The sequence below is a fragment of the Rhamphochromis sp. 'chilingali' genome (genome assembly GCF_963969265.1).
Source record: "Rhamphochromis sp. 'chilingali' genome assembly, chromosome: 10".
In the NCBI taxonomy this organism is placed as follows: domain Eukaryota; kingdom Metazoa; phylum Chordata; class Actinopteri; order Cichliformes; family Cichlidae; genus Rhamphochromis; species Rhamphochromis sp. 'chilingali'.
The window spans coordinates 36,606,517-36,631,036 of record NC_137937.1 but is presented as its reverse complement, the minus strand read 5'-3'; the positions used below and the strand labels follow the sequence as shown (position 1 = coordinate 36,631,036).

Sequence of the window (24,520 nt, the reverse complement as noted above, 5' to 3'; positions counted from 1 at the left end):
CAAGACTTTTGTACAGTACTGTACACTAAATGGATAGACTGTGCATTAGATAACTGTCTGTACTTGGTAATTTAATGTTAAAATAAAGATTATTGTCAAAGAGTAGCACAAATACAGTGTTGGACTGAGGTGGATGGATGGATTTAAGTAAAATCAGAAAGTTTTCAGCCACTAACTCTGACTCGTTAGGGTTTCAGGTACTTTTAAACTGTGCAAGATAACTTATTTCTATGAATTAAGTCACTAACCCATCAGTTTCTGTACATATAAGAACAGTGACCGTCGTCAGCTCAGTCTCAGCTGCTCGCTGTTTGTCTGCTTAGGTAAATACACAAACACATGCTTGGGATTCCTGTGGAATAAGACCAAGGAGGGTAAAGAGCACTGGGAGAGTGATATCCCAGGAAGCCCCAGCTGTCGCCTTTTATAGTTGTAGACCGGCTGGCGTACGGAGAGAAATCAGCCTCAAATGTGTCACAGATGTGTGTGATTTGTGGGTATTCACAAATATGTGCTCTGATCTACACACGTTTGAAGACGCGTTACAAAAACATATTTGGAAACCTTCAGTGATCAGTACCTGTAGTAATGATGCACAAACGTTTGAGGTTTGATTGTTAAATGATGAGCTTCCGTTTGTGCATGCGCAGTTTTGAGGCACTTTTCACACAGATTCACAAATGTATGCTGCATTCAAGTGCTAGTGGAAAACTGGGTCATCCGAACATCATTTGAGGAACATAAAAAAATCTTTTTAATTTGGACTTGTATGATCTTTTAATAATTACAAACAGACTTCTGCCTTCGGCTGAGTGTTTAACAAGGTTTCTTGGAATTAAAGAGAAATGCTCTCTGGGTTTCGTCCTGCTCTGCTGCGCCATAATACATGAAAACATACGGCGTGCTACAACCAGCCTGTGGGCCGCACTTCAACTACATTTTTACATTAGAGCATTCAACACCGGAAGATCATCTAACAGCTGATTTTTCTGTTACGTTACAGCTAAATCACAATAATGAATATTGTCTTTACTTGAGGGTATAATTAAAATAGTCCTTGTAGACTTTTATGCACAAAACGGAAAGGTTGTATTTCTTTCCTTCTACCTGCAGGAACAACCTAGAACACGTCACCTCACCAGATTTACTGAGTATAGATGAAAGTAGTGATTGAAACAGATTGTATTTCACGTCTTTAAGCCCTTCAGCTGGGAAGTGAAACCGAGGATTTATTGATAATTTAGAAGGCGAGGGGAAATTTGGTAAAGGATCATCCCAAAGAATAGAGGCACGTTCCTCCCTTAGTTTGTAACGTTGTGTCTATAAAGGCCGTGATAATTTAAGGCTGTAATGAAAGGCTGTGCAGAATCTCAGCACATATATTATTCATTAGACTTCACTTCAGTCAGCTGTGTTGTTTCACCGCAGTACAGTACAGGCTTCAGTAAAAGCCTCTGGGAGACAGCTTGCTCACTAATGATGCTAACATAAAGCAGAGAGCTGCAAAGGAAAAGCTTCGGCTGTCTAATGGATTCATCTGTGAAACAGGAGAAGAGCTGAAGAGAAAAACAGGCAGAGAGGAAGAAGAATGAAGTTGGGAGAGGCCAGTTAGCGAGAAAAGAAATGAGTCCAATTAGAAGGATGACAGAGCAGATCCAGAGTCGGAGAATGAGGGCTTCTCTTCTCCATCCCAGTGGGAGCTGAGTCCTGCTGGGTGTGTATTCCTCTCACTCCGCCCTCCCTTCCCCCCGCTTTCCACAGCAGCTTGTTGTCGCCCTCTGTGGCTGAGAAACAGCTACTGCACTCGGGTCAGGTGGCACTGGTGGGCCGGCCGTTGGGTGACAAACAGCTTGCGCAACCCCGCTGACGTCACACGTCACTGTCTGTCACCCAGTGCGCTGGATCTAGGAGCACACACACAAACACACACACTGCAGACAAAGGCTTCTCCTCGCTGCTGTGTCTCCTGACTTTCCCAGGTTTAGTCTGCATGTGTGTGTTTGTCTTTGTGTGTCTGTGTGAGTGAGTGAGTGTGTGTGGGCCTGTGAATAGCAGTGTGGTTCTCTGTGATAAGAGCGGTTGAGCTTTATGACCGGGCAGTTTTCTGCTGTGTGTTGTGGTTTCACTTCTAACCTTTCTGTTTGTGCAGTCTTGAGCTGCGATGACCTGCAGGTTCATGAGTTTCTACGCCGGCCTGTACTGATTTTATTTCATTTCTTTATTTATTTGTTTGAGTATCTGAGCTGTGAATATGTGTGGTGTTTGAGTCTTTATAAATGTATTGACTTTTAGCTTTAGCCTGTTGATTGGACAGTGTGAGGAATTTGGAGGAGTCTGTGATAATCCTATTTTATTTCCTAAATTATTAACCGAGAAATCAAATAATCAGCAAAAGGGAATCCACAGTGGAAATAAATATTTGCAACACACATTTGTACTGAGGTCAGCTTGTCTCAGCTTTCAGAGAAGAGGTCAAAGAGAATATAAATGGGAGTAAAAGATGCATTTGTGACATCTTGGTAAACACATTAAACACTTGGCTATGCAGCTGCAGCACTGACAGCTCATTATTGCAAATGCTTCACTTGTGGACGGGGTTAGGGTTCTGTTTCTGCATTTCAAATATGTCCCCTGAACGTCTCACATGCAGGGAGTTGACAGAGCTGCTGCTAGTTGTGATAATCTAAGAAGAAGAGCTTTTCGTCTGCCCCGAGGAAAGACAGTAGGCACAAAAACATGAAAAGCATTCCATCAAAATACCTCAAACTTGGCACCGCATTTACTCAACAATACAGCCGACAAATATGAAGCAGGCTGGATTAACGGTGAAGCGCGCACACCCACAGACACACATAGTGACACTCCTGGATATATTCAGTACATTAACAGTCCTCAGTTGCAGTTTTGAGTCAGGACTTTTTATATCTTTGTTTGTTGTTGCTGTCAGAGCAGGTTTGTACTGTTAAACGTGTGGCAAACTAGAACTAAGCAGTTTGTGTTTGGGCTCTTCTAGGTGGTCTCTCCAGTTCTGCAGACAGCCGCTCAGCAGTGGTCCGCTACAGCAAGGACCAGCGGCCCACGACCCTTCCCATCCAGCCCTTTACCTTCCACCACCAGTTTGCAGCTAAAGCCCCCCAGCCCAAGCCCCTGGCGCCCCTGCTCACAGGCTACATCTCTAGCATGCAGGCCCGCTCCAGCTTGGGCTCAGGCTCTGGAGGTCCAGTCGGGGAGGACGGCGACGACGCAGCTGAGAAAGTCCACAGCTTCCAGGGTTCTCTCATCACAACGGCTCCTCCTCCTGGATCGGTTAGGCCCTCGCCTCTTGGGAGTTACTCCCCGGTCCGACTCCAGGGAGCACCCAGCTCCGGGACCTGCTCCACCTGCACCCCCAGCCCTAAGCCAACGCACAGCCTCTCCTGCCCCCTTTCAGCCGGCCTCGGCCCCCTGCAGACCCCGCCCACAATAAAACAGGCGGGGGCATCAGCGCCGTTACCCCCTACTCCTCCTCCTTCATCACTGGGGCTGAAGAGAGGGGCGGTGCCACCAATGCTGCCAGCAGTGCAGGGACACTGTTTCCGCCGTGGAGGGCTGCCTGGCTTACCAGCGCTTCACAGTGACACTCTGAGCCCACTGGGCTGCCTCGACTCTGCAAAGCACGAGGAGGGCAACAAAGGGCACGCAGCCAGGACACATAATGGTACGCCCATAAATAAATCTCACGTTTCCGTTAAAAACTATTCATTAAATCCCTGATGAGAAAATGCTGTTTTAAAATAGGTGAACAGTTTTTTTCACTGTTCACACTTTGCTTTCACTTTGACTGAGGCCATCTTCCCCTCGTCGTCTCTCATGCCTTTACATTTTCCTTCTTTTAACTGTCAGCCCTTCGCTACAGAATCGCTCAGCAGGTTTTGTCCTGATGCAGTTGGTTTATAAAATCTGCATTGAATTAAAGTTCTGTTGACTTACTGTCAAAAAGAAGCTCCTGTAGATTCTTACTGTTCTCTTTTTCTCTTTCTTCTCTCCCTTCATGCATGACCTTAAACGTTTTCCTGTCCTCCCTTCACCTTTTCCACACGCCCATCTTCATCTGCTTTGTTCCTGCGTATCATTTCCATCTGTCTCATCAACAAACCCTAATCCGACCCCTTTATCGCAACCCTAACACCTCCCGTCCCACAACAGCGCACCACCTCTCGCCTCAGGCTCTCAAATGGAGGGAGTACCGCCGTCGAAACCCTCTGGGAGTGGAGAGGGTGTCGGGGTGCCATGCTTCTGCTGGATTGGGGCCGCGACCTGCCAGACGCAACGTTTTTGATTTCCCTTCGGTCCCCTCTGGCCACAAGCTGGGACGACTCAATGGTGCTCAAAAATCTCTTGGCACTGTTGAGACCTGCAAGAATATCAAATATTTAAACAATAGACTCAGATATTTTAAGTACTGGCAGTATTAGTAGGCTCATATAAGTGTGCTCCTTACCTCAATGCCTCTAATAGTGACTTGGTGTGTGTCTCAGCAGTGGGCCAATCAGCTAAGCTGCAGCAGAGCTACAGCGACTTCCTGTCCGACTACTTTTCCCTGACAGAGAAGCCGCCTGAGGAGTTCTGCCTCTCCCCGGACGCCTCCACCTCCTCCTCTTTGTGCTCGTCCTCGCAGTCTCACATCTCTGTTGACCTGACGCAGAAGAGAGGTGGGGGTTCTGTGTGTGTGTGCATGCCTATGTGTGTGTATTCCTATCTTTGTGGGGACCAAAACCCCAGTCCCCACAAATTTGAAGGAATTTTTCTGACTCCAAATGTGGTTTTAATGTTTAATTAGGTTATGGTTAGGTTTAGGGTTACTGCTTACCGTTCTCCACACACACCAACAAGCGGGTCTTTATTCTAAGAAAGTGTGATGGTGTTGTTGTTGTGCCTCTGGGCTCACAGGCTGCAGGGATCTCCCAACATTTATAAATATTACTGTCTGTGAACGATACAGAATTAATCGATTTGTTAGGAGAGTTCACACTAAATTCAAGCTCCCTTAAGTCTTTCATACAAAAGTGCACTGTTCTCCTTTTTTGCTTTTCCTTGTCTGGTAACTGAATACGAGTGTGATTCAGGGATCTGACTGTTTTTCACACTAACAAAAGCTGCTGCTGGTCTAAGCGTTAATTAGTTACACTTAAAGAAGAGCTTAAAACCTCCAGAAACGGTGTACAAGCCAAAATACAAACACGAAACATCAGATTTCACCTCATGCACTACCTGTATTTGTATAGCACTTTACTAGTCCCTAAGGACCCCAAAGCACTTTACACATCCAGTCACACACCCATTCACACACTGGTGATGGCAGCTACATTGTAGCCACCCTGGGGCGCACTGACAGAGGCGAGGCTGCCGGACACTGGCGCCACCGGGCCCTCTGACCACCACCAGTAGGCAACGGGTGAAGTGTCTTGCCCAAGGACAGAACGACCGAGACCGTCCAAGCCGGGGCTCGAACCGGCAACCTTCCGATTACAAGGCGAACTCCCAACTCTTGAGCCACGATCGCCCAACTCTTGAGCCACGATCGCCCTTTGCTTTTCTACAACACAACTCTTAGATAGTTATAAGGAGCAACATGTTTGCATTAACTTTGATTAAACACAAAGTACAATTTTCATGGATCTTTAAATACAAGGAAAAAATCCCATAAAAGTCCATTAGAAGGTAATTCAGACATTATTTGGCTCTTCAGTTAAAAAAGGCATCACTGTTCCTGTTTAGATGCTCAACTTTAGTCCTTCCTAATATGTAAAAGCAGGATGACACCTTCATTTTTTTTTATTTTTTTTTTACTGACAGCCTGTGAGCTGTAAAATCAAATCAAAAATCTGTGAACTGTAAAATCAAATCACCCTAAATGAAGTGGATCTCACAGAGTTATCCGAGGCCACAGCAGTGAGAGAGGAGATCATCCTCCTACCAGATAATGCAGGTTTACACAGCTGTAGAGAGCAGCGACATGAGTGCTGAGCAGACTGATTAAGCCCTTTCACCTTACTTTCATAAAAATCAATTTCACAGATGAACCAGGACACAAAGATTTGCTTTACCTTCAAAGTGAAGCTAAAAAGCTTTTTGCTCAGTAGGAGCTGAATTGCACTCTTTGTCAGCGTTTTGTGACTCATATCTTTCAACGTTTGTCTTGTTTTCAGACTGATGTGAGTCAAATCCCTAGAAGACAACTTTACTGCTGTAGCAAATCTAACAGTGCAGATTTGGAGCTCAGACTCATTATTATATTGGTACCTCACCTTCCTGCAGGGGTTTTGTAAAATAGCACACAGATGACTGCCATGTGACTGTTGCCACAGTAACACAGAAATAAAAAGATGGACTTACAGACGCTTTGCTCGGTTTGTCTCGTCAGCTCTGGTGAAAGCCGTGAACACTGCAGTGGATCTGATCGTGGCTCACTTCGGCACCAGCAGAGACCCCGATGTTAAGGTAAGCCTGGGGTTCACAGGTGAGGCAGCCACACACGATGGCACGAACTGCTCATTTGTGAATATGAACTCACACGCTGGTTCTACTGGCTGATCAAAGTTATACGTATAGAATTTGCACAAACACATCACAACTGCAATGAAGCGCAAAAGAACCAAAATGTGTGTTTTGTGGTGAATTACACCAGCTTCACCATCAGATGGCGCCACCTGACTGCTTGGTGAGAGTGAGCAAGCTGTTTGTGTACTTGTAGCAAATGTTATGTAATATTTATTTGTATTTTTATTCTGTATTTGTATATGGGACAAATACAGAATAAACACACGCTGCATCTAAAGCAGCGCTTGGTTCAGTAGCTTTAGATTCAGTGTCAGGGGGACAGAGCGTTCTGTCAGACTGTCACCCACGGTCGGGTAATCTTGTCTCAGAGCATCAATGACACAAACATCTATCGTTTATTGTTACAGTGGTAATATTATAATATAATTTCTGGCAAATACATGTGAGTTTATCAGTTGGTGAGGTGGACCACAGTGTCACGGTCCGGGGTCGGTGACCCAGTGTTTCTGTTCTGTGTTTCTTGCTGTCCAGTTTGTGATTCCTAGTTTTTAGGTTTTGGTTCCTGTGCCCCTCATGTTTGGTGTATGTTTAGTTCTGTCCTTGTGTTTATTATGTTCTCCAGTCAGTCATTTCTCATGTCACTCACTCCATGTTCCCTCTGTTCAGTATCAAGTCCGTGTCTCTGTACCTGTCATGTGCTTCCTGTTTTATTTTGACAGTCCCTGTTCTGTCCCCATGTTTTCTCTGTACCTTTCCTGTTCCCACGTCTCATGTCTAGTCTCCCTGTCTCTATGTTCCCGCTATAACATGTCAGTTTTGTCGTAGCGTTAAGCTCGTATCTCTGAGTCTGTGACTGTACTTCTCTACAACCCGCCAGGCAAAGCTCGGGAACAGCTGGGTGAGTCCCAACGTGGGTCACCTCATCCTGAAGTATCTGTGTCCGGCTCTACGTGACGTGCTGCAGGACGGTCTGAAGGCCTACGTGCTGGACCTGATCATTGGACAGCGCCGCTGTCAGCCCTGGAGCCTCGTGGAGGCGTCCACACAGCTGGGTGAGAGAGCTGGGGTGGAGGGGACATACCGATACTTAACAATTAAAGTTGATTTTGCGGGAAGTTGGCATTAGTATTGATCCACCGCAGTGACTCGCTCACTGTAATGCTGACCCTGCGCTGACAAAGGCCTGACTAATTCTAAGAGGTGATGAAGCAGTGACATGTTGAACTAAACTGCAAGATTTTCACCATCAGTGTCGGAGCAGACAACTATGGTGCAGAAGGATGAAGTGAAGTAATAGAGTAGAATGGCACCTTTCAAAATAAAACTACAAAGTGCTTCACAAGACTAGAAAGGAAACAACAAGCAGTAAAACATTTAGAAAGATAAATGAAACATTAGAAGATTAAAAATCATGAACAAATAAAATATGAACTGCAAAGCAGATAAATAAAAACAAATATGATAAAAAATAAAAATGACTAATAGGAGGCATAGATTGTGTTTGTAACAAAACGAAACTTTGACCTTTGGCAGCGCTGACATGAGCAGGATTCAGGTGACTGCAGAGCAGCAGGGCACAAAGAAATGAGCTCCTTACCTCCATGTCAAACTTCACCTTCTAACCAGGGTCCCAAAATGCTTACTCGTTGTACTTTCCTCTCTATTTGGGGTGCATTCACAAACAGCTACATTCATTCTTTTGCAGATGTTGTTTAAGCTTAACATGTGTTTTCTGAAACGTGTGTCCTTTCAGGCCCGTCCACACGTGTTCTCCACAGCCTGCTCTCAAAGGTGAGCCAGTACTCGGAGCTCACGAGCCACAGCATGAGACTGAATGCTTTCATCTTCGGCCTGCTCAAGTGAGTCGTTTCATTTACTGCTGTTTTCATTCTCAGTTTACACTCGGAGCCTCGAGCTCACTCTGATTCGCTCTGACACGACAACAGCTTCTGTGTTTTTGGGTCTTAGTGACTGCAAAATAGTGACGTTTCTACTTTAGGTTTATTCTCGAGGTCATCATGGTGTGCTGAAGTGCATTGCATTTAAAAGCGTTACTGTTTATGTCCGATAACAGAGGTGATGGATGAAAGTCTCAGTCAGTTAAGAAAAACACAATCTGTGAATTCTTGAAGTCAAACAGATTAGAAACTATTGAAAACTCGTTCTGAGTATTTTAAACCCCACGTTGTTTGCATTCATGACTTCTTGTTCCATTTCTTTCTGGTACATTCCTGCATATCTTGGCACATTAGTGCCCCCTGTTGGTCAGTGCTTGCCTAATCAGCACTAAATTATTATTCTTGAGGTACGTAAAGTAACGTTGAATACTTCACACTTCAGTTTACCTAATGCTGGCCTTCATCGTCAGGGGCAACCTCCCAGATTTCCTCTAATAGGCTTTGAACAGGTTTGAACAGTGGGTGGGCGGGGCTTCTGGGATATATGAACTGTGTGTTGGACATGAAAGTACAAAGGCAAGAGTTGAGTTCAAAGCTGGCCGTGTGAAGGCGGAAATGGACCAAAATGCAGACTCACAAAGGCAAGAATAAACTCAGAAGGCAGCTTCATTGCTGAACACCAGAAATACAAAAACTAACTAAACTGGGAATACGCATGAAACTAAACAGGTGGGAAGGCAGAACACTCGGCAGGGAACGAGACAGATCACGACGCTGGACAGACAGAAACAGAAGGCTTAAGTACACCAAGACTGTCAAAATAAAACAGTCTGCGTCTTAGTGTTTCCTAACTCCCAACATGACACGGGAACTGAGAGGAAAGCACACTTAGGGAAACAAAATGGATTCTGTAGATAACAGGAGGAGATAACGAGGGGGACGCAGAAACAGTTAACGGAGACGAGACAGAGCGAGAGGAGAGACATGACGGCCTGGGAAAAATAGATGGGGGGAGCGTGGAACGACACACAAGGAGGGTAACATGGGAACAGAAGAGGGAAACAAGACACAAGGGCTCACACAAACACACAAAAACAAAGACACACACAGAGGGACGCGGTAAACTAATTCTAATACAAAAGACACCAAAACACAAGAAAACTCAAAACACTGGTCAAAAGGACCCAGAACCATGACACTGAGCGTCTAAATCACTCGGGAGCTAAAGAATGACTTCCATACACTGACCCCATTATCATCAGTAGCAGAGAATAACAAAGAGCATGACGGGTCCCCTTTAAAACCATGTCAGAGCTGATTAAAAGACTCAGTTTTGGGTGTGATGACTGTTTAAATGTCTTCTGCAGGAGACTTTTACTCTGCTGCAGGTTTTAAATAAGTGACTGTTTGTCTGTTTTAGTCTGAAATCTTTGGAATTCTGGTTCAATCACCTCTACACGCATGAAGGTAAGACCATAGTGACTGAAACGACGGATTTCTTCTTGTGCATCTTGTTGTGACGCCTCCTTACCTCTCTTATCTTTTATTCAGATATTATTGCCGCATACTACAGCCCTTGGGGTTTCCTTCCCCTGTCACAGGGGCCGTGTCAGCCCCTCTTTGAGGAGCTCCTCCTCCTGCTGCAGCCTCTCTCACTGCTCCCCTTTGACCTGGACCTGCTGTTTGAACCACATCTCCTCCAAAAGGGACAAGAGCAGCTTCGTCGCAAAGAGCAGCTCTGCTCTGCAGGCCAGAGCGTCGACCAGTCGAAGTGCTCCACCTTCCAGCTCATGAGGGGGTGGAGCAACACTGTCAGTGAAATGGTCAAAGACTCAAGCGCAGAGGTGAAGAAAGAGAAGGCGGGGCTCAGGCGAGAGGGAACATGGCCAAGGATGGAGGGAGTTGGATCGAGAAGAGAGGCAGCAGCGGGGAAATCGATGCTGAGGAAAGAGAGCGTTACAGCTCAGAGCATGACAGCTGGGCCTGATTGCAGAGGGACAGTGAAGGAAGTAGGGTTTGCACATTTATGGAAGGAGAGGGGGGTCCAAGGGCAGAGGGTGAAAGGTGTAGGACAGGAGAGCCATGGAGAATATGAAGATAAAAAGAAGAAGGACAAGAGGAAGGAAAAAGACAGATTTCCTGCAGATGAAGGGCGTCAGCGGCAAGACAGGCAGGCCGGCTGGTGGTACCAGCTCATGCAGTCCTCCCAGGTCTACATCGACCAATCCACAGAGGGGACAAAGTTTGTTAAGACCGAGAAGAGGAAGAAGTCATCGGAGAGACGACAGGGCCAAATCCCACCCACAAGAGAGGGAGTGGTGGAGGGAGCGGAGGCCTCTCAGGAAGGTGAGGGCAGGAAGAGCAGCAGCAGTAGCTTGAGCGGGGACTCATCTGGATCCAGGGGGCGGCCTTCGTGGATGGGTAGCCCCCCAGAGTCTGTCCTCAACCAGGAGAATCACACCAACCCTCTGGAGGTCACGGTGACTGGGAGCCACGGCGGAGCCCAGGATGAGAGCCCCTCACAGGGACAGAGTCTGCGCTGGAGCAGGCTCTTTGGCTCTAGTGTCGGTTCTCCCTCGAAAGCAGAAGGAGGTGAACAGAAGCCAAAAACCCAAAAGACCAGGTGAGAAAATGTTCATGACTGAAACCACCAAAATATCATTTGTATATCTTAATCTGAAACGAACAGAACGATCACCTTCTTCCTGAGGAACATTTTCCAGTTCTTTACAAATTTAGTGGGTTTATATATATTTTTGCTTCACTGGATGCCGTTGATGTCGTGCCGCAAATGACGAAAGACTGACCTGGACTAACATCGGCCTTTTGTTTTCACGTTGTGTTTGTGTTTCTTAGACCTCCATCTGGCTGGCTCGGCTTGGATCGGTCTGTTCTCGACCTTGTAGCTTTGACCATTGGAGCAGGCCCCGGAAAAAAGGCGGAGCTTCCTGCCACACCAACTCGCACCCAAAGTACAGCTCCACCAGCGTCGACGTACCCAGCTGAGGCCAAACTACAGTCCAGCTGGTAGGAACCGCCTGTAGTGTTACTTGGAAGTGATGCCAAGCATTCCTCCCTCAAAAAATGTTTCCAAATACTTTTCGATCACTCATCCTCACCTTCTGCCTCCGTGTTGATTTCTCAGCGAAGTACGAGCACTGTGCCACCACATCGCCACCGAGCCCGGACAGCTGAGCTTCAACAAGGGCGACATCCTGCGCGTTCTGAGCAAGGCTGACCCCGATTGGCTGCTCTGTTCCCTGGGCTCCACCCGGGGCTTGGTTCCAATTGTCTACGTCACCCTCAACAGCATGGAGGACAGCCAGGATGCCCCTGGTTTCGGGCAATGCTGAGCAAGAGAAAACTGTCCGAAAGGTGAAGCCAAACAGACATGGAGGGTATCCCTCCCGCACACGGACCGAACACAAAAACCCGTTTTCATCTGTAATTTAAAGGGAAAAAAAGACAAATCATTGTAGTAAAGCTGGAGAGGATGCAGACATGACTGCGAGGGCAAGCATGCAGGCTCAACCACAAACAGACATCTGCTTCAAGGGTACACCCAGACACGTATGCATGCATACATCCAAAAAACAAAAAAGCACCCCACAAAGATCACAAACAAACCCAAAGACTCTCAAGCGCTTCTTTCTCTGCCTCTCCTTCTAGCTTAGCAATGTGCAGGTCCAGTCTATTTATCATCCAGCTCTAATTTCAAAAAAATAGGCAGATCTCTCGTGCTCCACACCTGGCTGCACTGTGCTGTACAGCTGTGCCACACGTTGAACTCGCCGCTCAAACGATCGCCCTCGGTGCCGGCGCAGGTTAGTTTGACGTCCTCTTGTAAACTTAGTGCTAATATGATCTTTGCATTCGTGTAGAAACGAGTGAGTCTTTGCTTTTTGGTAAGATTGATATGAATGTAAGAGCTTTTGGATAAATGTTCTGTGATTCAGCATATTTTTATTATTCTAATGAGACGGTGGAGATCTGCACACGAGCTCGTGACAGCAGCTGTTCAGACATTCAAAGTGAAAAGAGAGCAGAAGGAGAATCAGCTTTTTCTTTTTATCCTCCGTTTTGTTTGATCTGCCTTCGTTTAAGCGTGACTGTTGGATGGATGGATAGACAGTCAAAGTAATCCTCCTTTCCTCACAGCTGGGATAAAACCATGGTTGACACCGACGACTTGCATGAAATCTCTCGAAATCTTTTGCTTTTCCTTACCGTCCTATTTCCCCCTCTCCTCACATCTAAGAAGACTTGACAACCTGTGAGGATGGCAGGACTGAGCTGGTGGTAACACGGCCCGATTTATTGGTACATACTGTAAATGCATTAGTGACTTAAACGTCTGATAAATTCTATTTATTTAATAAGTTGAGGGAAGCACCTAAATGGATGCTTACAGAAAACATGGATGTCAAATGAAAGCAAAGCATAGCTGTGCAGGTGTCTTTGGAAAAGGGGATGATGGGATTTACTCCAGCATGGAAGTTTATTCCGGTTCAAAGTGCAAAGATCTCATTCATGCCTTAAAGCACAAGTGTCGAACTCCAGGCCTCGAGGGCCGGTGTCCTGCAGGGTTTAGATCTCACCCTGGGTCAAGTCGAGTTCATTACCAGGCCTCTGGAGCCATTTAAATCAGCTGTGTTGGATCAAGGACACATCTAAGACCTGCAGGCCCTCGAGGCCTGGAGTTCTACACTTGTGCATTAAAGAGTGCAGGTGGGGGGGGCACCTGTCCAGCTATTTGTCCTGATGGTGTATTTTGTACATGCTCTGACGCGTCTAATGCGACGCGTCCTCCAGATTTATGTCTGCACACGTTCACGTGAAAGAAAAGGAGATCTGTGGTGATATTTTTGATGTTTAAAGGGAAACCCCGACACATTGTTTGTGATGGAGGCTCTGGGGGGGTCCTGTTCAGGTGCAAAATGTGGCCTTAGGCTCAAAATGAGTTGATGGAGAACTAAAATTCCGACTGTATACTTTAAACGTATACAGAAGGCCAGTCTGGAAAATTATAAACAGGTCAAATTAATGTACATATATTAAATAAATGAATGCTTGTGTATTTTTTGAAAATCTCACATAGGATATAATTTCACCATTTCAGTTTTCCGTTGCTGTATAGTTTTTATTTTTATGTAAGACTTTTAACATCTAATTTCAGCGAGATGATTAACATTTCATCCAAATGTAAATATATTTAAAACCCTCCTGAATTAATTTCTGCTGTAGAGCTGTACGTACAAATGTTATTAAAGGTTTCTCAGTGCATTTTATGTTGACTACAGAAAGCGAGCATAAGCTTTAGTCTCACTGCTAACCAACCTGCTGACTGTAAGTTGCCCGTCACGTTGGAGGAAGGTTTGCTGTTCGTTGCCATCCTGCTCAGAGCTCACCGGGGACCGACAGAAATAAACACACAGTAATTAAAACAGAGACGGGCGAGGGAGGCCCAGGGGGCCAGAGGCAAAGAGAGACTTCTTTTTAGAATTAAGCATTTAATTATCTGGGATGTTGTGCATTAAAATACTTGTAGGAGTGACATAAGAGAGAAGGAAAGAAAGGAGTGATCTTTGTTTCTCTCGTCTGTTTTCTCCCTGCATTCTCTCTCCCGGCTGCCTGTAAATACCTTCAGCATCAGTGACACTGCTCTTCTCTCTGTGTCCAGACTATATGATGTGTACGTATGACATTATCAAACTACTATGGATGTTAAATAACAAAGTGCTCATGTGATCACAAACTCGTGTGGCTCCAGTGTCTTTTTCCCCCTCACACGTCACCTTTGAAGGGATTTTTCTACCCGAGAACACTCTGGATTTATGGGCAGCATCCAGCTTACGACTCGGTTCACTGCGTGCTTATTAAATACCTGCTTCATTTATCAGTGAGGCTCTGCGCTGCCCCAGTGATGGGCATGCTGAGTAAGTGTTCCCATCTTAAATTTTACTGGAAAAGCATAAAACTAAGTGGCTGCAACCAGAGATGTGTCAGGCAGTTGTATTATTATTATTATTACTACTGAGGGTGCAAGTTGTGCTTTCTGCTTTAATGCTATGCCAACGCGTTCAGCTGCTTATGATTTATGAGTGGTTAAGTTTTCACAGGACTCCATGCAAACTAAATACAGCTTTACCGCTTCCATAGGACGTAAGTAACAGCCAGGTACTGCTAATCAAGCCTACTTGATAAACTAGGAATCAGTAAGTTTAAGCACCTGTGTAAAAGCAGATGTTTGGGCATTTTACAGCAGGTAAAATAAGCATTGAACACATCACCAAATTTCCAAGTAAATCTATTTCTAAAGGTGCTATTGACATGAAATTGTCCATAAATTCTCAATGATCCCAAACACAGCAGCAAATCTACAACAGAATGGGTGAAAAAGAAAAGAATCAAGGTGCTGCATGGGTCCGATCACAGTTCAGACCTCAACCTTATTTAATACTGTGCATAAACAAATGTCCACAAACCTGAATGAACTGTAGCGATGAATTCCTCCACAATGCTGCGAGAGACTCGTGAAGTCACACAACAGACTGAATCATCTTCTGTAGTGTTTTCTTGTGTGGTGGATGTTTTGGTTTTTTTGTTTTGTTTTTACGAGTCTGCACAGAGCTCTGTGAATTTCTCCATGATTATATATAAAACACAAGTCTGTTTTTTTTATTATTATTATTATTATTATTCTGTCTCATTAAACACCAGTTGAGTTTTCCAGTTCCAGTGGTGTTCCAGTTACACAGGTTAATTGTCTGCAGATCTGAAGTAGATTTAAAAAAGAAATCCTTCCCATTACGCCCTCAATATTATTATCATTCCACGTGTAGCACATGTTGCCACCAGAGGGCGATATTGTCTTTTTGTCTGAGCCACCTGTGCATGAACTAATGTGCTGCACACTGAAGATGTATTTGAGAGGCAAACATATCAAATCATTTTTCTACTTCTATAAGTTGTCCTCTCTTTAAGGAGCTGTGTCTCCACACATGCCCTTCTGTACTGATGTCAAGCTACACAAGTTGAACTTTGGTTGTAGTTAAGAATATACCTGTTTAATCTAACCGTACTGCTAAAGCTCATTGAACCAGCCTGATCCATGAGTGGATTTAATATTATTCTAAAGTCTTTGAAGCAAAACATACTTCAGAAGTGTTAATTTGCAAAACAATTTTGCATAAAATGTAGAAACAACATTTGAAACAAGGAAATGAGGAAAAAAAAATTGACATAAAATTAAGATTTCATTGAAGGGTAGTGTCATATATCCTCAAACAGCAACAACACTGATAATTCAGTGTATATAACACTTAATGTGTTTAGGATTGCGGGGGGTTAAATACCTGTATACTTAGGAGACATTTATATTGGGGCAATTAAGGACAGCTCTTGGTTGAAGAGGTAAAGCTTACAGTGATGTCAGTCAACAGCTCATCAAAGCCAGGGTGGGTAATTTAACACCAGCTAAGAGCTGAGCATCTGTCTGCCATCAGGGAGGTTTGCCAGCGGTGCTGACAGATATGCTAGTGAAAGCCGTGCATCATCATGTGTAACTTAATCTGATGATTCACCTGGTTTCAAAGCACAGAGCATGTTAGACTTCAACATACACTAAATAGTCGATAACATATAACCCCTGGTGATATAAAATGTCACTCTGCAAAATGAATCTTTCCCCAGTTTGTTGTGGAAGAGCGTCACAGATATGCACTGAGCTCTGAGTTCAGCTCCAGCACACAGGTGGGTATTTTCCACAGTCACTGATGAGAATATTCTGTTTATCAGTGCTGCTGTCTTTCAAATGTTTGACCTGACAAAGTAAAAATTATATTAATATGTGCAACATTTTACAGACTCTGTAATGCTACAAAAGCTACACATGTTGTATATGATATGAATGACCACATGCTTTAATTAGCTAGAAACAAATCCTCAAGTGCCCTCGGTCATACATCTGTGCAGTTATAGAGCAGTAAGATCACGACTCTCCCAAACTGATACCAGGCGTTTCTAATATCCTCTGAAGAGCTACAGTTCTTTTACCTTTTTACTGAACCATGTTCCAATTATAGTTCTATAATGGACATGGACATAATGTGTAGACTCTCAGGTTTCATTCGAGGGTATCCACACTCGGACTGGATGAAGGGTTTAGGAGCATCGGCTCCTTAGTGTGCACCACCCTCTTTTGAAAGGGAACAGAAGTCATTGGACAATTGACTCAAAGGCTATTTCATGTGCAGGTGTGGGCGATTCCTTCGCTATGTCATTATCAGTTAAATAAATAAAAGGCCTGGAGTTGATTTGAGGTGTGGTGCTTGCTTTGGCAGATTTTGCTGTGAACTGACAACATGTGTTGAAACAAGCCGTCCCAAGCTGTGAAAATAGATTAAAAACAGCCCAGAAATTGCTACAATATTGGGAGTGGTAAAATGGTACATCCTGAGAAAGGAAGACGGCACTGGTGAACTCAGCAATGCAAGGAGACTTGAACATCCAAGAAAATAACAGTGGTGCATGAGCACAGAATCATTTCCATGGTGAAGACAAACCCTTTACAACAGCCAACCGAGTGAATAACACTCTCCAGGAGGTCAGCGTACTGATATCCAACTACACCTAAAGAGAAGATGGCATGAAAGTAAAGGGTACAGAGGGCTCACTGCAAGGTTAAGCCACTCATAAGCTTCAAGAATAGCAATGCTAGACTGGACTTTGCTGAAAAAAGAGCTAAAAAAGCCAGCAAAGTTGTGGAAAAACATTCTTTGGACAGATGTTAAAGAGATTTACTTCTACCAGAGTGATGCGTGGAACAGCTCATGATCCAAAGCAATCCACATTGATGATGTGACACAGGACAAAAGCAGCTGAATGAACTCTGAGGTGTTCAGAGGCTTACTCTCTGCGCAAATCCAGCTAAATGCAGTCAAATTGATTGGGTGGTTTTTCTAATCCAGATGGACAATGACCATCCAAACATACAGGAGTTTATCAAAGCGAAGAAGTGGAATATTCTTAAATGGACAAGTCACCTGATCATGAGCATGCATTTTACTTGTTAAACACTAAACTTCAGACAGAAAGGCCCACAACAAACAGCAACTGGAAGCTGCTGCAGTAAAGTTGTGGTATCACAATAAAAAGCAGGAAACCCAGCATCTCTGTCTCTGTCCAAATACTTATGGACCTAACTGTATTTCTTATCACAATACTGAAAAGTTCCAGTCAAGGGTCCGGTCTCAAAACCTGAAATAACTCACAAAGACAGAAGTTAAACACATTTCCAGCGCTCAAATGCAAAGTTAGAAGTACATGCATCAGTGCACAACGTGTCGTGTCTGCTTACATTTAAATGCACAGCTTTTTTTTCCTGGAAATGTTTTTGTTAATATTGGTGCAAGTTTTTCAGGCTAATAACGGCTCAGCTGAAACTGCAAATCAACTGAAATCAGCTCACGGTCAGGCAGCTTGCCCTGGACACATTACTCACATTTGTGATCAGATATTGCCAATTTGTGTATTTTGCAAGAATCACTTCTTTGTGCTATTAATATTTCTGTGAGCCACTCTTGCAGACACACTGACTGCTGTGTGCTGACACACGGTGAGTGCCTCTTATTTGTGTCACAGTTCCTCTTTAATGGTTTAACCGCAAAGACGTAGATTAGATTCCCCTGAAAAGATGCCTTTTCCTCAGAAAAATGACCGCGCTTCCATTTCTTCTTCTCCATTTATTTATTCTTTTGCATATAGGTATGTCCTAACTCAGAGCAGCCTGAGCCATTGTGATATATGTGGCTACACGCCTATACCTAATGTAATGAAAGAAGAGAGGGATTTTCCTTCTTGGGAGTGTCTTTGCACTATAATGACAGTCATGGCACAAGGATCTGTTGGGAAATAAATGAAGGAGTTGTAAGAGAAATGTTGGCGCATTGACTGTAGATGACGGATGATCTGATATCCTCGTGTTGGTGTTGTTCCCACATCATCATAATCAATCCGTAGAGGACAGCCTAGTGTGAAATCTAATGCTCTATATTTCCTGAATGTGTGGTGGAGGATAACAAAGGCCTTCTCACACACCAGATTAAACTTTATCCAGATAAGTAAATTATTAAACGTCTCACTGACACTTCCTTGAAATTTCACTCCAAATTTACCAGCGTGTAAATTCTCGTTTTCTAAAGTTACCTCACAGACCGTCTATTACATAAAACCCAAATAATGCCTCATGGTCTCACTTTGTGGGGGTTTTATGTTACTGTGAAAGGGAAGTTGTGCAAGCTCACAACAAAAGCTGACTCAGCTGAATAAGCAGCTGCAAAATGGACGTTTGCAGCTTTGTTTTCTTTGCTTTTACACAAATAAAATTGAGTTGCTGGAGTTTCGGACGTCTGCGTAACTGTGAAAACAGTGAGGCCAAAGTAGTTCCTGTAAATCCTGACATCTTAGGAAAGTGGCCTTAAAAAACAAACAAAAAAAACCAACTCATGTAGCCACTGAAACTGTGAGTAAATCAAAGATTATATGAAAGTTCTCTGATCATTGTGGTGATGCAGTGGTTGAAAATGTGAAGGTCTCTTGGAATTAGCCAGTTATTGGGTTCAATGAAGATTCCTGGTAATGGAGCCATAATGTCTTTAAACAAGAGTCTGAGGTTTTGCACAGAACACAGCAGTCCACAGAGCTGTCTATGCCAACGTTTGATGTTCACCACATTCACTAAACCAAATCCTAAACTGACATATAACCATGTAATTATCAGTTTAGCATTTCAACACTTGGAATGCTATCTGCCTCTTAACCAGGGTTTCAGGCCTGTGTGACACCATCAGTGTTTTGGAAAGACAAACCTGCACATACACAGTTATGCAGGATCCAAATACCCAGAGAGACCAACGAGTAACTTTCATATCTGAAATAGGCCACTTTAGCCTGGGACCTGTGGTGGCAGGCTGTGGTTGTGGCCCAGCTGCAGGAGAGGGGTCAAACAGAGGGCTCCGCAGTAACGCACTGGTACTGTGAAGTGCAAAGTGCACCATACCTAGAACTGGAATCAAAAGGCAAGGGGTGAGTAAAGACTGGTCATCAAACTATGGTGTGTGTGTGTGTGTGTGTGTACACATGTTTAGACATCTTTGTGAGGACAGAAAGTTGGCATGTTACTATACTTGTGGGGACCAACATCCTGGTCCCAGCGAGTTTGAAGCCATTTTTGAGGCTCAAAATGTGGTTTTGGTGTACAGTTAGGTTATGGTTGGGGTTAGGCTGAGGGTTAGGGTTAGGCATTCGTTTTCGATGGTTAGGGTTCAAGTATGGAAATCATTATGTCAATTAGATGTCCTCACTAAGATATAAAAACGAGTGTGTGTGTGTTTTCGTGTGTTCTGACCTGCAGTCATTTTGATTTATTCGTGGATATTCATACAGTTTTCATGCAAAACAGTTTAAGCTCTCAGAACTCTGTCTTCTACATGCTGGGTTTACTGGAAACTCTAAACTGACCATAGGTGTGAATGTGAGAGTGCATCGTTGTCCAGGATGTGCCACACCTACCACCTTATGAGAACAGGGATGGGTTCCAACCTTCCCACAGCTAAATGATGGCTGGTTAAACCAACCAAGCGCTTTTAAGCACTTTTATCATATTTTCAAAGCAGTTATGATTCATTATATGAGTCATCTAAAGAAACTGTGAAGATGTTCAAAGCACTAATTACAGTCCTGTAAAAAAATATCAAAACTAACTTTGATATTCAGCTAACCAGAGTAAATACAAAATGCATATTTTAAAAACATTATTTAATTTATCAAAGGAAAATCTATCCAAACTTAGCTGACCCCGTGTGGGAAAAATAATTGCCCCAGATCAGGAATTAACTGTGACCCAGTTTAATTTCACCAGCCACACCCCGGCCTGATTACTGCCAGACCTGCTGAACCAAGAAATCGCTGGAGTAGAGCCTGAGAAACTGAAGCAGGCTTAAAGATCTCAAAAAGCATCACATCACAATCTAAAGGAAGAGCTGAGAAATAAAGTCACATTTATGAGTCCGGAAAAGTTACAAAGCCATTTCTAAGGTGCTGAGAGCCACCATCCACAGGAGTGCATCAACAACTCATCCAGAAGGCAGAGTGAGGACTGCAGATCCCACTTGTCAAAGTTAAGGTCAGTGTTCATGATTCAACAATGAGATCATATTCAGATGGTTTGGTGTGACTGTCAGTAGGCTGGCCATGCTAGAAAACTCTCCAGTGTGGAAATTTCTCAATAATATCGGCCAAAAGTTCTCCACAGAGATGTGAAAGAGTCATTCTCAGTCATCCAAACACTTTAGTGCAAAAATAGCATTTCTTTGATGATCTGAAACATGTTAATATGACAAATATGCAAAGAAATAAAGAAGGGGCAAATATTTTCCACACAGATGTCTATGAACACATCTATGAACATGGGTTCAGCCCCTATTGTAAAGCTAAATAAGCCAGGGTCTGAATATATACCTACATTAAGATGAATTATAGCATTGTAGTGAAGGTCATTTACTCATTTTCAGTCTTAACAGAGAGTAGAGCATCATCGACAAAGAACACAGGCACGATTTGGATTTTTTGGGGGGGAAGCTTTATTTTGATAATATCAACACTCACATAAATCCATATGACCAACAAACTGCTTGTTCCTGAGTTTTAAGTTGCTTAGCGAACCAGACACTAAACAAACAATCACATTTTCAGTTTTTTCATGTACCGATATCACAGACCCTTTACTTCTAAAACAAAACACACAGAATACAAAACATAACGTCCTTCAAAATATTTTGTCTTTCATAAAATTGATAGTTACATAAAAAAGGCAAGATATTGTTTTAGTAGGCAGAAAAATAGCTGATCATTTTCATATTAAGCTTAAATTCTTAATTTATTCATGTTGTGGTCGATCCCATCTTTCTCCTCGCTGACTTGGAACCACTGCTCTGGCTGAAGGGTCAACGTTTGATTCACTAGGGTTTCACTCCAGTGCAGCGTTTGCCCTGTAGGAATACAAATGTTCAGAAACCCCAAGGTCATTATTTTCACCACGGCTTTAACTTCCTGTTTTGTCAAGCATGGTGCCTAATGACACAGTAACAGGGGACTCTTGTGTAATCCAGTCGAGTGCAAGAACAGCGATTAAGTGATTGCAGCTTGTGTCTCGACTTGTGCTTTCTAAGATAAAAACGTACGGGTCACTAGCGAGGAATAAAAGAGAGTGTTCTAAAAATAACCAACTATCTATCACAAAAGCAACACAGAGGGTAACAATGTGCACCTAGCAAACAGCTGAAGGTGAGAGGTGAGCACCACCACATGACCAGTATCAGGATTAGCGGTTTAACAGTTCATTGGCCTCAAAACACTTGAAATTAAATGAGGCTTGAAACATGTGGCTGCTTTGGTTAAAGTCTGTGAGGAGTTTAACTGATGATGCCACGACAGCATAAAGTCCAAATATATATGATCTAACATTTCTAAATCTCACTATTTAATACGTTGCAGCTTTTTCTGGTGTTTTTATTTGAAGACATGTTATTATTTATTATTTATTTATTGTATTGCTTAGTAAATGTTATATTGTAAAATAAGAATAAGTGCATGTGAAATGTGCACTGGTGTCAATTTTAAATAATAAACATCTGTTTAAGGGTTATTTTTTATCCATAACACTCATCTTGGCCTGACTTCTAACCTCAGTGTCTAAACCTTCAGGCCTAAAGTGACCTCTGTTCAGTGATGTAAAAACAATTGAAATCCAGATGTTTCAGGCACCATCCCCCCAAAAATATCCAGAAGCTCGTCACAGACAAAACATTAACCCAAGAAAGCAAAAGGAGACGAATTGGAGATGAAGCAGGAGATTAAACTAACATCTTACTGATGTAGAAAGTCCATGTTAGGAGGTGGTGGGTGTAAGTTCTGGTGTTTTAATATTAAAAAGACTTTGATTTGATTTAAAATTTGGACCTTTGGACTTTTAAATTCACTGCTTGGTTTTAACTTTGCCTGAAGATAAGTTTCACACAGTGGGACTGATGTGATGATTTTCTGGGAGTACCTGTTCAGCGCACATAAGCAGTCTTCTTAAAACTGCAGCTTACATTCCTAAAAAGCGGCACTATTCCTTCAAATCAAGTGTATTTCGCTTAAGTAGGGTCACCATCTCGTTTAAAAACATCTAAAGAGTTTATCTTGCTGAGAAGCAGAGTAGAGTGAACGTACCGTGTAGTTTTGTTTCTTGCAGAATTTCCTCAGCTGATCCACGTGGCGTTTCAGACCTTCCACCCACTTTTCATTAACGGGGGCGCACATTGTCCGGCCACCTCTGGACAGAAATCTGCCAGAACACAAATCACTCAGGTCAAAATGAGCTTGTGATAGCAGCATGTCTCTATATCCTGATCCCTTACATACATAATCCACTGCACCTCATCAGAACTTACATTGTGGCATCAATAGCGCAGCCTTGTCCCTGGACCTGATGGTGGTAGTTTGCGACGAGACCTTTCCCGATAGGTTTTTTTGCCACACTCAAGCAGCAGTCAACGGGCACCTGTGCCAGCGTCACTGAAACACAAAGAAGACCGTGTCAGCAAAAGGTGACGCTCCAAAACGAAACCACGAACACATGCTCTGTCTCTGAGGTCATGTTTGTGAAGGATAAGGTGACGTAGGTTCAGTCCAGCTGAGCTGTGAGGTTTTACAGGAAAACAGCTGTTATAGTTTTTTAAGCGTCAGGTTACATATCAGGTTCGTATATTTGCCTCTTTTCATTCATAGTTTTTAAGATTTTTCTTTTTAGTTGCATCATTTTTCATCATTACTACTTTTATATATTTAAAGAACATATTTCCAGGAAAGGTTTGTTCAGCACTACATGCGTGCAACTTATTAGTAGTTATTAGGATGCAGTCCCCAGAGTGACGAACACGCCCAGGGACATGGCACGCTTTTGTCACTGGACAGGGATTTTCCACAGTTGAACTTTAGCTTTCACCTACAACAAAGAATGCACCAAGGCGAGGGGAATGCCACTGCCACACCTTTGCCATTGCACTGATAAACAATGCTTATCAGCATATTTATAGTTAATTTTCACATTTACTTAATATTCTGCTCATCATTTTACTATATTTTTACTGGATGTCACCCTCATCTCTACATCCTGCACGAGACTTTGCTGTCCTCTTTTGTTCAGCTCTTTAATGATTCATAAATTGTAAATCTAGCAGAAACAATTGGAGATGCATTTGTCAGGAATCTCTGCAAACGTAAAACTCAAATTCTACAGAACCACAGATGTATATTTAGGATTACTGCTTTCTCTATTTGTCATTTCAAGTGATTATTTTTTAAAGATACATTGCATCCCTTTAAGCCTACAGACATGTTTTTGCAGTGATTCATTTCATATTTCTGCCTGAGATGAAAATGCATGAATAGAAAATAAAAAGATTTGGCACCGGAGGATGCCTGGGAGAAACTCACCTGTGCAGTAACAAGCGATGAAAAGGATGGAGAGGAAGAGTCTGCCATCACCCCTTGGAGCCATGTCTGGTCTTGCAGGAAGAGTTGCCTTTTGGTTTCTCTGGAGACAGATGCACTGATGCAGAGCCTGTTCTTCCCTTCAACAACTACTGTGGCAAAGGAAGTGAGGGGACTGCTGCTGCAGCACTCCTTATATAGGAACCGTGCACTATGCAACCGGCCTGTTCAAACTTTCACTTTTCATCATCCCACTTTGTTCTTCCTGTTTCTACTTCTCCTAAACCCTTCCCTCTTAATCAAAGAAAAATCCCCTCTTTTATTTAGCTTTAACAGCTGTTTCTTGGCACTGTCTGTTGACGATAACAAGATGAAATTAATCAGACATAACATTAAGCACACATTTGATCAAACCCCAGGAGTTTGTAGCATCCGTCCATTTTCTTCCACTTATCCAACTCAGGTCTGCGCAGGTGGAGAAGTCGAAGTCTAAGACAAACAGCCAGTCACACCCACTAGTTTACCGAACCAGTGCATGTGTTTGG

At 43.4% G+C, this 24,520-nt stretch overlaps 2 protein-coding genes across 5 annotated transcripts in view; one reads left to right on the top strand and one right to left on the bottom strand.

The window, feature by feature from the left end:
- rusc2 (RUN and SH3 domain containing 2) overlaps window positions 1–13,136 on the top strand; it is a 40,587-nt gene extending 27,451 nt beyond the window's left edge. For 2 of the 4 annotated variants that reach the window (XM_080892943.1, XM_080892944.1), the window contains 10 exons: window positions 3,014–3,697; window positions 4,186–4,362; window positions 4,521–4,691; window positions 6,404–6,480; window positions 7,418–7,592; window positions 8,294–8,399; window positions 9,859–9,905; window positions 9,990–11,061; window positions 11,295–11,465; window positions 11,584–13,136. In XM_080892943.1, the coding sequence (XP_080749069.1) occupies window positions 3,014–3,697; window positions 4,186–4,362; window positions 4,521–4,691; window positions 6,404–6,480; window positions 7,418–7,592; window positions 8,294–8,399; window positions 9,859–9,905; window positions 9,990–11,061; window positions 11,295–11,465; window positions 11,584–11,791 (2,888 nt within the window). In that variant the 3' untranslated portion in view covers window positions 11,792–13,136. Of the gene's footprint in view, window positions 1–3,013; window positions 3,698–4,185; window positions 4,363–4,517; window positions 4,692–6,403; window positions 6,481–7,417; window positions 7,593–8,293; window positions 8,400–9,858; window positions 9,906–9,989; window positions 11,062–11,294; window positions 11,466–11,583 lie in introns of all 4 variants that reach the window. The other 2 variants (XM_080892946.1, XM_080892945.1) reach the window with 2 other exon arrangements.
- Window positions 13,137–21,071: 7,935 nt separating this feature from the next.
- LOC308404653 (C-C motif chemokine 19-like) lies at window positions 21,072–24,128 on the bottom strand. The gene is made up of 4 exons (XM_080894804.1): window positions 23,979–24,128; window positions 22,934–23,057; window positions 22,713–22,827; window positions 21,072–21,487 (listed from the first exon to the last, which is right to left on the bottom strand). Exons 1-4 carry the CDS (start codon window positions 24,040–24,042, stop codon window positions 21,458–21,460), a joined length of 333 nt encoding a protein of 110 aa, XP_080750930.1. The 5' UTR covers window positions 24,043–24,128; the 3' UTR covers window positions 21,072–21,457.
- Between the last annotated feature and the right edge of the window lie 392 nt (window positions 24,129–24,520).